Below are 15,470 nucleotides of genomic sequence, written 5' to 3'. Positions count from 1 at the left end.
TTGTTTGACTTGACTGCTCAAAGCATACAGCATGCTCTTTCCACTGTAACACAGACTAAAAACTTCTGCTATTCTGATTTCTTACCAGCTGTTGCAGTTATTGGCACTGCTTTAAATTTCACAGAAACATCTGCAAATATTCCCCCAGTTCTGGTCACATTAATGATTGGTCCAACATAATTTTCAGCAACTCGCACAGTTGAAGCTGAAAGCTGAAGTGTTCCAAAAGCATCATCATTGGCATTGATAATTACATGAGCTATTGTCTCACTCACTAATCCAAGTCGAGGAGAATTTGCAACTGAAACGTAAAGAAAACTTAGTGAGGGGGTGCCTGAGATGCTTGCTATCTATGGCTCTAGAGTTCATAGACATACATGTGAGTTTAATCATTAGTTGCTACTAGCTTTCAACAAAATTATCTTTTTTTAAATTGGGCCAAGTCTAACTACACTGCACCAACATACTTTTGGTGTTTGAATTATATTATGGTAAAAAAAAAATCCAGTTTTTAATAATTTATTATTCTACCCTGCTATGGAGCACACAAGCCATAATTTTTTTTTTAAAGCGGTGATGTATTGTGAATTTATTTATTTATTTATTTACTTGTCCATAAGGCCAGTAGTAAGATCAATACAGTTCAGAAGAATTTCATTTCTACACTTACTATGATGAAATACGCATAATATTTCAGCCTCCCAGCAGAACTGTATTTGAAGTTTCCCTCAACATCAAAATTAATCTGTGGAGCAGGCAGCAATTAGGCAAGCTTTGAAGCACAAATCAGGCCGTAATGACCTGAACTTATCTGAATGAGGGATGAAGCAAACATTCTCTACACTAAAAAATCAACATGCGGCTGTAATTCTACACAACTTTATTTTTAAAAGACTTTTCTAGCTTTTGATAAGCAAAACCAGCTTAGTTATTTCCTAAACCTGAACTTTACAGAAACAACACTAGATGAACAGGTAGTAGTGTACAAAACCAATATTGTCATATGTTTGGCCTGAAAGATCTTGGATAAGGCGATGCAAGTGGGATAAAGAAATTCTCATCCATCTCTGACAAAATACTGTGCTAAACAAAACATATGCCAACAGCACATGAGCCAGGTAATCCAAAGATTTCTTAACTGTACAGAGTTTGGCAGAGGTAAAAAGTTCATCATTCAACCTGTTGTGTTTTATCCTATTAAATATAAATACTAGCCTTTATATTTAAATTGTAGGTTTTACATACATAAGATACTTACTTGGCCGATCCTGTACTTTCTCAATCAAAACAATACTGCTTAGCTCCACAAAAACAGATTCTGACCTCTCAGGATCGTCATCATCCAAAACCGGCAAGGATATTGTGGCCTCGCTTTCACTGGCTGTGAAGATCAGGTAACCTGTGACGGGTAGATAATCTTTTCCCTCTGTTGCTCTAACAACATCAGTTGGAAGAAAGGGTGACTTTTCATCGTTGCCAATAGTTCTGTATGTTACCATTACTGTACCGAGCAGACCACCGCGCCTTATTACTGTCAGGGAAACATTTTTTGTTTCTTCCTCAACTTTTATTGGTCTGTTTCGCTCAGAAAAGATGAAGACTCCATATGGATCATCATTAGCTAAAATAGTTAGTGTTGCATTAGTATGATTTCCAAGACGACCACTGGAGACATTGATGATCAAAACTGAGAACACCTTATCCAATTCAGGAACTTCATCAGGAGAAACCTGTACCGTAATATTTGCTCTCGTTTGGCCAACATCAAATGTTACATTCCCATCTGCAGAGATCAGGTCTTTGGTATGATCACACACTACGATCCAACGCAGCGTCACCTGAGACAAGGCCCCATGCGTTCTCATGACCTAAGTGAAAAATATAAAATTCTTTATATTTTCGTTCTATGAGAAAAAAAAAACAACATAAAAGCATGAGATGGAATTAAGCAAAGACAGTGACATGATGTGTTAAAAATAAATTAGTGGCTTAAGCAAACAATGTAATCTTTATTATCTCAGCTTTGCTGTATTTGTTGTATCATCTTTGCTATTATTTTAAGACAGTAGCACCTCAAATGTAAACAAGTAGAAGTAATTTTAAACTCTGTATATTATTATTATTACATCAATATTACTTCAAACTGAATGATACACATCAGAAATCTCAGTATAAAATGGCAAAACAGATGCACATGATAAAGTTGTTATAAACCCTATAGACTTATGACAAAAATATTGCAGAAAGCCCAGTAAAAACAGAGACAGGAGAGGACCGCACCGCAATGCGAGACACAAAGATTTGTAACCTGCAGCACAATATCGCTGTCTCCGTCCTCAGGCTCCGTTCCATTTACCGAGAGCGACTCAGCGCTGAACTCAAACACACCATGAGCGTCGTCGGAAGCCTCAACAGTCACAAGGATGTGGGATGCAATTCCCAAGCTAGCTGTTCAGTGCGAGTTCGAAAAAGGGTTAATTTTTTCTAGCATCTTTTCTTACATGAGAGAAAACAGCTAAAGAAATGTGTCACAAAATATGTGGCACAGAGGAGAGCGTGACCAAAGTATCCATGCTGTTTAGTCTTTGGTTTTTTGAAAAGTGTGATAATTATCCACATGGACAAGGAACTGACTTTCAGTAATGCAGTCCTGGCAGCCTTTCTGTGGAACCATGCAACAACAAAACATAATAAATATGAGTATTTCAAGGGAGGAACAGAAATAAAATTACAGGCCTAATGAATGAAAATGGAGCAGAATTTAGGATGGCGGGGAATTATACAGTAAACCACAGCGTAAGCAGATAGACCAGATGAAGGCAGCTCTCATCCTAACATAAGCTGGAATGAAAAACAAAGAAAAAAACAAGTCCAGTGAACCCTACTACTAAAAAGATTGTCTTGGGTGAGATAATCTGCTGTGCAGAGAGAGAAAGACCCTGGCACTTAAGAAAAACATTTCTGGAAACAAGGAAAAGGGAAACAGCCCTTCAAAAAAACCAGGATGCTCCAGAAAATGGCTAAACCACAGACTTACTCTCAGATTAAGACTGAAATCCTTTGCATTTACAAATAAAATTGAAAATCAGGCTGTCACAGGAAGACAGATTACTCAATTTAGATAATGTTTGCTCATACAACACTGTCAGGCCTGTAGTGTTTAATTTGAAGTCCTGTATGATTAGTCTCTCAGACTTTATGTTATTTCTGCATCTAGTATTTTTTTAATTTTCTCAGTATTAAATTATCTTTGTTTTCTGTATGTCATGACATAAATACAAACTTAAAGACAAGAAATGAAAAACAATCAAAACATTCATTTAAAAAATCTAACTCAGCTTATTTTTCTTTTAGAGTATTTTTGACATGCATAGAATCAAAATAACATAAAGCATGTATCAAACATACAATAGGGCAAGTTTTAAATTGCCTTCAATTTAAAAAGTGTCTTTGCTTCTTGCTCTCCGGAAAATATGACAATTTAAAAAAAACCCCTAATTTTGCAAACTTTACTTCTGGAATTACTATATCGTGTTTTACAACAATACAGTTTTAATGGTATAGAATCTATGATTTTCTGTGTTACACTAAACACTGACTGCTATTGAAATTGTTCCTAAATTAAAATGGAAAGTAATGTTTTGAGAGAACTTTATGATAAATCTTAATTAACCTATAGCTGCAAGTAAAGTAACATTATGACAAGTTGTGCCAGCATAGTAATCTTTTAGGGATATTACAGTGAGCAATAAAAAATAGGATTAATCGAAAACGCTTACCATGTTGATGGACAGCTGGAAGGAAGAAATCCATGTTCCCATCACCACTACCACTGCCATCATTTCTAAAGAGCTCAGCAACTTTAAGATGACAGACATACAGGTATATACACATATATACATTTATAAATAAAGAGAAAGCAGAAAGTAATTTAACATTTCTGGACAACACAAAAAGAGAAGAAAGTATTCTAGGAAAGCATCAATATTGGATACGTAAGTATACAGGATTTCTAATAAACACAAGAAAAGGTATTGTATATGCCACCTCATTTAATTTATGACATTGGAAATAGCAATGGGAAGTTGGAAGGAAAGAAAACACATACACCTCTGTTTTCTCTTTTCTTTCTTTCCCTCTTTCTGTCCCCACCTTGTATCTCCCCCTTCTCACTCCTAAATGAGGTCTGGCATGAAGGAACTGGAAATGTGAATTCAAAAAAATACCAGGGGCTAACCTCCCCCCTCCCGCCATTCTCTTGTTCTAATGTTTTCTCACAAAGCAAAAACGTGTCAGAAAGTTGGACAAATCCGTAGAAAGCTTAACTAATGGAGGCTTTACCCCAAGTTTTATGCTTGCAATGGTGCTGGAAAGGCCAAAAAGAGGGTTTGTGTTAAGTGGGTAGCTGGCTAGCGAATTACCAAAGTTAGCATAAAGTTTTCTGAACAAAAAAAAAAATATTTAAAGAGAAAAGTTTGTTTACCACAACAACCATTCCACCAAAAAGTCCACATGCATGAAAGTGTGAAGTTTTTATCAAAAGAATCGCTGTGTTGCACCACAGTGCCACGATGCACCACACACATTCAAGGTAGTACGACACACTACTATTTTATGCTACTATTCCCAGAAGGCATCACACTCGCATTTCTGGATTGCTTAAGAAAATAACATCAGTTAAAAAGTCACTGTAATGGCTACCAGCGTTTCTAGTTACTTTTTGCCCTCCAACCAGCTTTACAATCTCCCTGAAAAATTTTCTCTAATGGAAACAAATTCTGTAAGGGCTGAGTGGTTTCATGTGGCGGGAGCACTGATGCTTGCCATCCCTTGAGAGACTAACATCTCACACCAGGATTTCCTTTGAGTGTTTTTCTTGTTCTTCCACAGAACCACCAGCTACCTCCCCAGCTCAGCCAAACTCCCTGGGCCTCTCAACACCCACAGTCTCACACTCCTATAACCAGGTTGAATAAGTCATGAGCCAGTGTATCGCAATTCCTCTGATTTCACCCAAGCAGCAGATAAAAACCCCACTTTGGCTGTTCAGCCTTAAATATTTAATAATATTGAAAAATTTTTTAAAAATTAAAATTAATATCTTTTTTACACTGTTTTAACTACCAGCCATGAAATAATGTAATGTGGAAAGCACCAGTCGCCTTTAAATGACCTAATGTACAGGTAACAACACACTTTCTTTCGGATTTGGTGGTTTCGAACAATGACTAACAAAATGTCCAAAGAATAGTTCTTTCCCAAGAAAAACTACAGCTGTCTGGGGGATGTGGGGGTGTTTGTTTGCCTTTAGAAATAACGTGGAAATAGTACATCTAAGAACGGTAAGATTTTAATGGATGAGTAGAGATCATGAAAAAACAACCAATGGATTGATGTATGTGCCTTACCTCCTCTCTCTGGGTTCAACAGCTCCACTTTAAAAGTTTTTTCTAGTTCAGGAACAGAATTATCAGTGATGTTAACAGTCACGTGCTTGTATCTTTCTCCTGGCTGAAATTCCAGTGTGCCCACAACAGCCTGCAAAACGAAAGCTCTTCACATTTTTGTTCAAGTCTAATATTTTCTTCCATATAAAAAAAGAAACAGAACTCTGAATTTGTTGGTCTTTCTCAAAACATCTACCTTTCTTCAGTTAAGCTTTTAAAGAATCGGCTGAATCTTTATGAGAAAAAGGCATCTAAATTCACAGACTTATGAGTATCTGAATTCACCTACATTTTTCTGCACAAATATCAGACAAGAAAACACAGATATGTACAGGTGATGTTGTTGAACATGTACAAATCCTACCACGTACAAACATAGTCTTAACTTGTACATGCACCTGAATGCTCATACAAAGTTTGATATACTCAGCAACAATAGCAAATATCCCCTCTTGCTTCATTGACAATTCTCTTAAGAAAAGAAGAAATCAAAACCAGAAGCTTTTGCTAGGAAATACAAAAGTTGCACAGAAAGAAGGTAAAAGTGACATAATGATATATATTTTTAAAGTGAGTATTACACATTCATTTATAACATCACCATATAAAACAAAGTGTTTCTGTGAAAAGAATCATAGCTGGGCTAAAACATTCCTATTGAAGGGTATCTCCAGGACAAATAACTCTCATTAAATTCTAAAATAATTACATGCCTTGGCAATGGCCATACCTGATAATCTTTAGGACTGAAAGCTGTAAGTGGCACTGTTCTGTATTCTACCAGAACTGTTCCAAGAAGGCCTTGTGCACGAACTACCAGTAATGTGATGTGTCCAACTTCTTCTTTAACAGTAATACGGGGCACAGCAGAGGCTGGCAGAATCATTTCATCACCTGGCTGAGGAGGTGGCCCCAACGAGAACTGTAGTAGACCTGGCAGACAAGAAGTACTATTTACATGGCTTCTCGCACCAAAGTTAAATTATGACTGTAAATCAAAACCAAATTATTTACAATATTTACATTTAACATTTCTGAAATCAAAACACAATTATTGATATTGCACTTAGGACACAGTCATGCTATTTCCAGGGATGTGCTGTGTACCTTCCCCTCTCTCAGCGATATCCATACCAGCCTTGATAAAGCCACAGCACAACAATCAGTTCAGCTCTTCCCAAAACAGCCTCAATACATCACAATATTGGGTACTTATTGGTATATTAAGCATGCAGATATGTCTCTCTTCATCAGGAACTCTGATGTGAGAAAAACTTGCACGGGATCAACCACATGTAACCTGTATTTGCTTTCAGAAGGGAATTCTCACCTGTTAAGTCAGGGTAGCTCTGACGCCGTTTTGTAATATTCTCAAGAATAAGTAAAACAGTTTTCACTCTTGTGTAAAAATTAAGAATTAATCTCAAGTTAGATAAATTGGAATATTTGGCATTGCTTCCTCAACTGTCATGGCTAAGCAAAGTTTTTATCTGTTGAGCTAGAACTATACAATTATCTGCAACAAGACTATAACATCTCTATCATTGTTACCATATGGGTGGTCACTGGCTTTGATGCTGATATCAGTAGTTTCCTTTTCTGGATCTATACTTGCTCCACTGGTAGGAGTTGAACCTAGTTTTCCATCTCCAGACACTGCAGAGACTAATGTCACACGGAAATATTCATTTAGCTCCGGAATGTCATCATCAACAACATGCAAATTTAAGACCTAGAGAAGGACCAAATCATGGAGAAATCAAACTGTGCAACATACATCACTTAGGAGTTTCACGACCCTGTAACTCATTAAATTCTTTGACCCATTCAGGTGTATCTGCTGTGGAGTTCTGAAAGTAACGTGGTCAACATTTTTGCTTTCCATGTAATTTAATCTAACTTCTAGGAAAATATTTTATGTTTAGAACACATATTCCAAAAAAAACTTTACAATGCTACCAGAGATGGAAGGCATATTTTCTTAACTGCTTCAAATTACACAAACACATAACCAAGCAATCGATTATTTATTATCTATCTTAACAGAGACATAGTTTAAATTGTACATATTGAAAATAAAATATCTGACAGATTGCAAAATCTTGAAGAAATTGAGCTTCTGAAGAGGCATTACAGTGATTAATCCAGACAGCAAGTCAAGCAAGCTTTTTATACCACCTGACACTTGAGATTGTAGATCATGCTATTAACATAACTTGCTCGGCACAGGCTAACGTATTCACCACAGACAATTCCAGCTTTCTATATATTGTGATACAATTAGACAAACATATAGAAGAAAAGGTCCAAGTAGCTGATTGTATTTAGAGGTGTGGGAATGGGTAGCTTACGAACACCAATGGAAAGTCTCTTAGGATATCTCACCTGAAGAGCAACTGCTCCTAGCCTCTTTCTTAGGGTCATGCCCATTAACTCCTCCATATGTACACAATAAACTGGACCGCATTGCAGTGGAGCAAGAGGGTACAGGAGGCCTTTTCTGCCACTAGGCAGAATAAGGCAGGCCTCATGCATGCTTTATATGACTGTATGCAATGCAGTGATTCAATAGAGAATTAAAGCTGAATGAACAATTTTCTGCCACCACAAGCTTTTGCCAAGCTCTAATCACTTATGTTGTTTTATTGGGACCAGATTCATCGTTCCAGTGGAGCCACTGATATCCTTTCAAATGGTGCCAGTGGTTTTCAGTCAGTGCATACTGACTTCAGCAGAGTGATCAAAGTGAAATCAAGGACAGCATTTTCTACTAACAATTTGCCCTCTCTCTTCTTATGAGCACTAACAGAAAAGACACATTAACTTTCTATGTCATTGAGGTCCCACACCTCTTCTTCAAATAAATGAAATTCCTGTGCTGCAGTCAGGATTGAATTCATAGAAACAGGTTTAGCAAAAGGGACAGAACCTGGCAAACAGTGGTTGCAAGAATCTTCCGTGGTTGCGAGCAAACTTCAGTGCTGTCTAATTAATTGGTGTGGAAATACATCTGAGTTTCAAAACTCGGAGCAAAACCTGATCAGTTTCCATTTTCAAAAGTAGCTGGATCCATGATTTCAGCCCAGGACTATCTATACTTCAAGTATACATAAAGATACACATAAATCTAATATATACATATACGTAAACATATCTCATTATGTGCATTCAAACACACAGCCACACATGGTGACTGCTGAACCAAGACATGCACAGACCTACAACCAACTATTATATCACTTGATAGTTGTCAGGGGTGAAAAAAACCCTGCAAAAAATCATGAAGGCCACGTGAAGGAAGCACTCTCTATTATGGAAACCAGTCAAGCATCCTCAGAAGGTATTTTCCAGCAGGGTTGCAAAGGACAGGATGAATAGTTAATAGGAAGGTAGGGTTTACCTCTGATCTCTGCCAAGGAAGGAATGTGATAGTGCCACTGCTGTTAGAAAAATCGGTAACAGAGTAATTAATGCCAGTGGAATCAACCTGTGAGATAATGTAATTTACATAGACATAGTCTAGGGCTCCCCTTGTACGCTCCACGACACAGGATACAGTAGAACCCTCATCAGCAGTCTGGAAGAAAGCAAGAAATTGAAAAGTTTGCTATTGCCAAAGTAAATCAAGGTAATAAACACAAAGTATGGAATTCTCTAACGCTAGTCAAATGTTCAGGTACAAACTGGCTGTCATGTCACCTGCAGGACAGATGCAGGTCAGAACAATCTTAGTGGAATTTGCAACAGCTTCTAGTATCTCCCTGAGGACTACAAAGCTAAGCCAATAACTGTACCCTGTTGATTGCTTTGGACACAATCTCTTCCCCCAAACTACATGTCAAAGATGGAATCAACATGCTTCAAATCCACGTGCCAAAAGCAACTGAAACTATTGTTTTACATTAATGTCAATTATTTTAATTTTTATTAGCAATAATTTATAAAGCAATTTGGATTTTTTTCTTTCCCCAGCTGGAAATACTACGGGGGGGGGGGGGGGGGGGGAACCCGGATACAATCAAACTAAATTATGCTATCATCATTCAGTAAAAAATTTGAAAATTTTATTCTGCCACAGTCCTCTCTACAGTTCTGTCTTCACTAAGAACATGACTTCAGCAGTAACAATTTCACACATTTGGAACAAAGAAGGTATTGATAGTGACCATATATTTTATGATAATTTTTTATTATAGAAGAACATTTTATTTGAAAATTGCCAGAAAAGCTAAAGCTATCTTAAGCATCAGATAAATTCCAGAGCTGCTGTATAACACAATGCAGATAATCCATGTGCCTTCAGCTACCTAGTTGACAGATATGCACATATAGCAATTAAACTACTGATAAAAAATACTGTGTATCTGCATCATCACTGAGAGATCTAATACTTCCCTGGTGAAACAGACGTAAGATAAGTGCAAAACAATTAACATGCCACATAAATTTTTAATTTTGCTTCACAGTTGGTTGATGATCTGTGGCATCACAGTATTATCAGTGGCATTTGAAACTGAAGGAATCTATTATCATAGCATATGGTAGGCACATAGAAAGCAAACTGAACCAAATTGAAAACCAGTGTTGCTCAGGCAAGATGGTTACTTTCAAGCACATCATAAGAACTTTGGTTAGAAAGAATGTAATTAAAAGGGCATGACAGTTCCCAAACTAGAAAGTATTCTGAAATCTGTTTTCAAAAATACTACAATACCAATAGAAACAGGTATCATGTCTTCTTCATAATTGATTAAAGTAGTAAAAATTAATTATGTTTATTTCTACCCACCCCCAAAAAGTAGCAAGTTTATATATTGCGTATATGGTGGCTACCACCAAAGAACAATTTAACGTTCAAAAAAAAAAAAGCAACTGACAGCCAGTATGAACCACATTCACACAAAACATATGCAATTTATACCTAATAACTTCTGACAGCAAATGATTGTGGAAAACCACATCACACCTTGTCCTTGCATGACCTGTAGTAAAATTCTTCCAATCACAGAACACAGAAGAATAAAATTAAAATCTTTGTAATAATCCATTCTCAAAAAAAAAAAATCAGATCTTCTATTTTAATTTATATCTCAGTCTCAGATGTGACAGAAGGAAAAAAAATGTTCTTCTAGAAAAATTTAAGCCTTACTCTTCAGTTTATGTAATAAAATCAATTTTCTTAACAAAAGTAATATTGGGGGATTCATAAAAATTATATTGTAAATGCTAGTAAGACTGAGGCTGTATCAACAGAACTTACGCATTTCCAAATTCTAGAAAACATTGATTAACTACAAAAACTAACAATGTGAAATCAAGGCCCTGCGCAGGTCAATTGGTCTTGCCATTAATTTGTCTGTGTCCAAAACATCACCCATAATTTTTCTTATGAACACCTTACCTCAGGAATACACGCTCCAGTGAAGCCAAATAAACCATTAGCATTATCACTTTTCTGTATTCTTAATCTTGCTGTGGTATTTTCTTGTGAAATTCGAGCTCCGCCACGCACAGAAATTAGCTTTAGGATGAATAACTCCTCTCCTTCTTCCTCTTTGTCATCTTTTGCAGACACAATGAATGATTTATTGGTCTCTCCTTGCCGATACTCCAAGTACCCAGAGACAGGGTGGACATCGCTCTTCGCAGGTGTTGCATGGAGTTCATAGATCTCTGCCCGTGTCAATTTACGCTCGTAAAGCCTTACATCCTGCATTAGGCCTGTGTACCTACTGCTGCCGTTGATTCCTGCTCCAATTCTCACTATGCCTGGACCTGAGAAGGAAATTGTCATTTTTCTCATGTTATTGTATTTCTTCAAAGTAATAAATCTGCAGCTGAATAGCTGTAACTGTTAAAAATCAATGGTAAACTGTTTATTATCCCTAGATTAGGAATCATACTAATCTTGAAATGCAAAATCAGGAGGTTCCCCAGGCCTCATCTCAGTGTTACAGGTAGATCATCACAGGTCAAACAATTCCATCCTAAACTGTTCAGGTTTTTCATCCTACTAGTTCTACCAGCACATTGTCACCATCTCTTATTTTAATGAGGCTTGGAAATTTCTCTCTGTCCACTACAGATTTGCACAGCACAACTGCAACCACTCTCAGATTTCCTTTTTCCTGGCAGACCCCATCTCGTCTCTCTCTGCTAGGACAGCGGACCCATTCTGATGATACTCATCATCACTGTATCAGCCCTTCTTTTCCCCTAATGCCATGGGAATGCGGACTTTAGAAATGTACAGCAAATTCCAAACACTTTTTATAACAGCATTAATATTTCTCTGTCTCCAAACAATTATCCTACTTCGCAAATCACAGGATCACAGTGCCTTTTTCACAAATATATGAAGCTGGTAGCTCATACGCATTCCTATCGTGCTAAAACACTCTCTTCTTTCCAGCTGTCTCCTGGTTTTGGAACAAACTGTGCCCTTGGCATACACATGACACTGACTGTCAGTTCTAGAGACAAGAAACCACAGCAACTGGTAATGATCCCAGGGCACAAAGTGGAGGGATGTTGAGAAAAACTGGGGTACTATGCTCATCACTGTGTAGTATCCAACAATAAATGGAGACAGATTGAAGCCTTACCTTACGCTTGTAGTATCTCCAGACAGAACATATGCCATCTCCGCTAATGTAGAAAATTTACAACAACTCAGACATACCCTTCTAGCAACAACAGCATTACTGCATTTCACACATCTTTGTTTTAGAAGCTGAGGGGGAAAACATCCTTTCTGAGCTACAGCACTGCAATTCTAAAGGAAATTGTTAATCGCAGAGGCACTACTTTGTTACAGAGGGCAAATTTATTTCTCAGACTTCAACCACTGGAAATTTGCAGGCAGAAATAAAACATTACACTATACAATTAATGAAGTCTCCTATCTATTCTCACTCTATGTTTGTCTACATATATGCATATAGATGTAAATGCATTTAACATCACTGTATCTTTTTAAATTCTCCTTCTTTGATTACAGAAAAGGAAACTGTATTCAAGAATTTGATAATTATTCACTGCCTATCCCCACCAAAGAAAACCTGTGAAACTGAAGGCAGAAGGAAGAAAGGAAAAAGGATGGACTTCATAGCCAAGAAAAAAAATGCATGTGGGAAATGGCAGAAGAAAGAGTAAATAAAAATGTATTCCAACCACATAATATCTGATTTCATACAGGAATTGTTCTGATACTTCTCTGGTCATGCTGTGCTAGTTCAGATTGAACGTCCACAACGGTTACCTATAACTAAAATCACATCTGTGACTATCCAGTTAGATAAACTGAAGCACACACGCTAATGTTCCTTGGAACACTACTGAACTTCTAGGTATAATTTTAATATACCCTGCAAATACATACTTAAGTAAATCTACACCCTGAAAAAATCTATTGCTTACAAGATATTGGCTTTGTTGTAATATAATAAACAGCTAGAAACAGAATAATTACTGTGTTATGTTTCAGAACTTGAGAGCAAAAAAGTCCTTTCTCAGCTACAGTGCTGTAAATCTTATGGAAATTATTAACTGCAAACATATATAACTGTATGTATACAAGATAAGCATACATTTATAAATATAGTTATAAATTATTAATTTATTTTCAAATTATTGCAATCCAAGCTCTATTACTGTTCTGAATTTTTTGGAACTTCCCAGCTCTGATTTCCATATGCTTTTTGAGAATCCTCAGAGTTTTTAATCCATTCTTTTTAATTAATTAGAAGTAATAATTCCAGTATCTTGTATACACCTGTCAAGGAACTAGACTCTTCTATACATTGCAGAATGCAGAACTTCACATATAGAAAAAAATAATGCAGGCTATTGGCTCACCATCAGCAATTGCTTCTCCTTTCAGGCTCTTCATTCCTCCCAGAACTGGATTTCCATCCAAGTAAAACTCAATTATACTTTCATCCAGAGTAATCAGAAGGTGAAGCCAAGTATTTTCATCCAGATATCTCAAGACTGCTGCTTTAGCCATGTATGTCATATTGGATCCTAATGCTGTATAATGAAGCACTACAGTAACATGAGAATCATTTATTTGGATTTTCACGCCGTAATATAAGGTCCCATTACTGTCATCCTTTTCCACTATATAACCATCAGTACTGACGTTAGGAATTAACCATGCTGAAAATGTGAAATTGGTTACTGCAGTATTTCCTTTGTATGAGTATTCCGGACCAATAATCCCAAACGCATCCTCTTTTCCACTGAAATACAAAGCGTCTGTTCCACTGTGACGACGCCTCATGTGAGGCTGGGATTGTACTGAACTTGGAAATGATCCCAGCAACAAGAAGTCTACCATCGATGGTAGTCCATCCTGGAATGTACTAGACAGTATTTCCCAACCTAAACGAACAACACCAAAGGTGCCTTGCTGTCTCCAGATCATGAAGTCTGTAATATAGGAAAGATCATCTTCAGAAAGAACATCTTCCACTATCTCTCTGTCCTGGCTCTCCGGATCTATAACAAAGACTCCAAAAGGGTCATCATTGAATGGGATCATCACGGTTATGCCAAGGCTTGTTTCAGATAGCTGACCACCAGGACCAGGAGACCCACCTATACAAAGGAAGTCAGAGCAAAAGTTAATGGCTGGTTTCAGACAACACAGTCTGAAAAAGGTTAGTAAGTACTTTAAGGTTTTTTAATAAAATATGTTTCTAAAAAGGCTTACATCTTCTTTAAAGAGCATCTGAATGCTTAGAAAATGCACTGTTTTAATAGTAACATAATTTAACTGTATTATTTTTAAAACACTATAACAACAATTTTCATAGAAAACAAAGCAGTATGCTATTTTTCAACTGCAAAACACACATTTGTCTTTCAGCTAAAACAAGATTAGCTCCAACTTTTCTGAATTAGTCAATGAGGTAGGTTACCTTTGATTCATTTGACAAACATGGGGCCAGATTCAATTCTCATATTACTCCAAGATTTACACAAATGGAAAAATTTGGCCCATTGCCTCTGAAACAGAAGCAGATACCTTGCAAATTCACTAACGAGTTATGTATTAAAATTGCTGCCAAGTCCTGCCATTAGTCATCTATCCTATCCACTAGTGATAGGACAAGGGGTAATGGTTTTAAAGTGAAAAAAGAGTAGATTTAGACTAGATATTAGGAAGACATTTTTTACAGTTAGGGTGGTGAAACCTTGGCACTGGTTGCCCAGAGAGGTGGTAGATGTCCCATCCCTGGAACCTTTCCAGGCCAGGTTGGACAGGGCTCTGAGCAACCCGATCCAGTTGCAGATGTCCCTACCCATGGCAGGGGGGTTGGGCTAGATGGCCTCTGAAGGTCCCTTCCAACCCAAACCATTCTATGATTCTATGACACTACCTATTTCTGCACAGTAAGAATTCATCATATGAAGATCACTGCATGAATGCAGAGCCTCCAAAGTGCGCAGTGATCTACTATTACAGTTAGGAAATCTTCTGTACACACATATGGAGTTCACTTACAGGAAAGGTCAACACATATTTTCAGTTGGATCTGGGCAAAGAATACCATAAATAGTACTGAGGTGGAATGAGTTCAGGAGATTTGGAGCTCTGCTCAGTAGCAGACCTGTAGCAGTTGGAATTTAAGTCATATGAAGTGGTAACTATAAGTATTTTACCTCCTCTAGAAAAAAGCAAACAAACCAATCAACATCAATAACGGCAGACACGCAAAGCCTTTAATAGCTTTATTTTGTCTTCAACTACCCGAAGATCTACATCTCTGAAATCACCAAGAGGCATTCTTTCTAAAGGTCAGATCACCAAAATATGTATAACTATAATTCAGGCACTGAATAACTGTATTCATACAACTAAACTAAGATTAGATGAAAAATAAAACCTAAAATCTGACTAGAAAAGTATAGGATATCAAGACATGATTCAAGGCAAAGCTCTTTCCAGGGTTGGTTTCTTTTTGACTGATTAAATGTAACTCTTTTCTAACAGATATGAAGGGAATGGTGGTATGG

At 37.1% G+C, this 15,470-nt stretch overlaps 1 protein-coding gene across 1 annotated transcript in view; it reads right to left on the bottom strand.

The window, feature by feature from the left end:
* ADGRV1 (adhesion G protein-coupled receptor V1) overlaps positions 1-15,470 on the bottom strand; it is a 313,027-nt gene that overhangs the window by 249,585 nt on the left and 47,972 nt on the right. Inside the window, exons 20-29 of the mRNA XM_075411234.1 lie at positions 13,305-14,048; positions 10,849-11,222; positions 8,848-9,024; positions 6,999-7,179; positions 6,178-6,380; positions 5,409-5,538; positions 3,780-3,860; positions 2,309-2,448; positions 1,259-1,868; positions 86-301 (exon numbers count right to left, since the gene is read on the bottom strand). Coding sequence (XP_075267349.1) covers positions 86-301; positions 1,259-1,868; positions 2,309-2,448; positions 3,780-3,860; positions 5,409-5,538; positions 6,178-6,380; positions 6,999-7,179; positions 8,848-9,024; positions 10,849-11,222; positions 13,305-14,048 — 2,856 coding nt within the window. The remainder of the gene's footprint in view (positions 1-85; positions 302-1,258; positions 1,869-2,308; positions 2,449-3,779; positions 3,861-5,408; positions 5,539-6,177; positions 6,381-6,998; positions 7,180-8,847; positions 9,025-10,848; positions 11,223-13,304; positions 14,049-15,470) is intronic.

The sequence above is a fragment of the Opisthocomus hoazin genome, chromosome Z, assembly GCF_030867145.1.
Source record: "Opisthocomus hoazin isolate bOpiHoa1 chromosome Z, bOpiHoa1.hap1, whole genome shotgun sequence".
NCBI lineage: Eukaryota > Metazoa > Chordata > Aves > Opisthocomiformes > Opisthocomidae > Opisthocomus > Opisthocomus hoazin.
The sequence above is the reverse complement of the archived record's forward strand: the minus strand, read 5'-3'. Positions and strand labels throughout refer to the sequence as shown.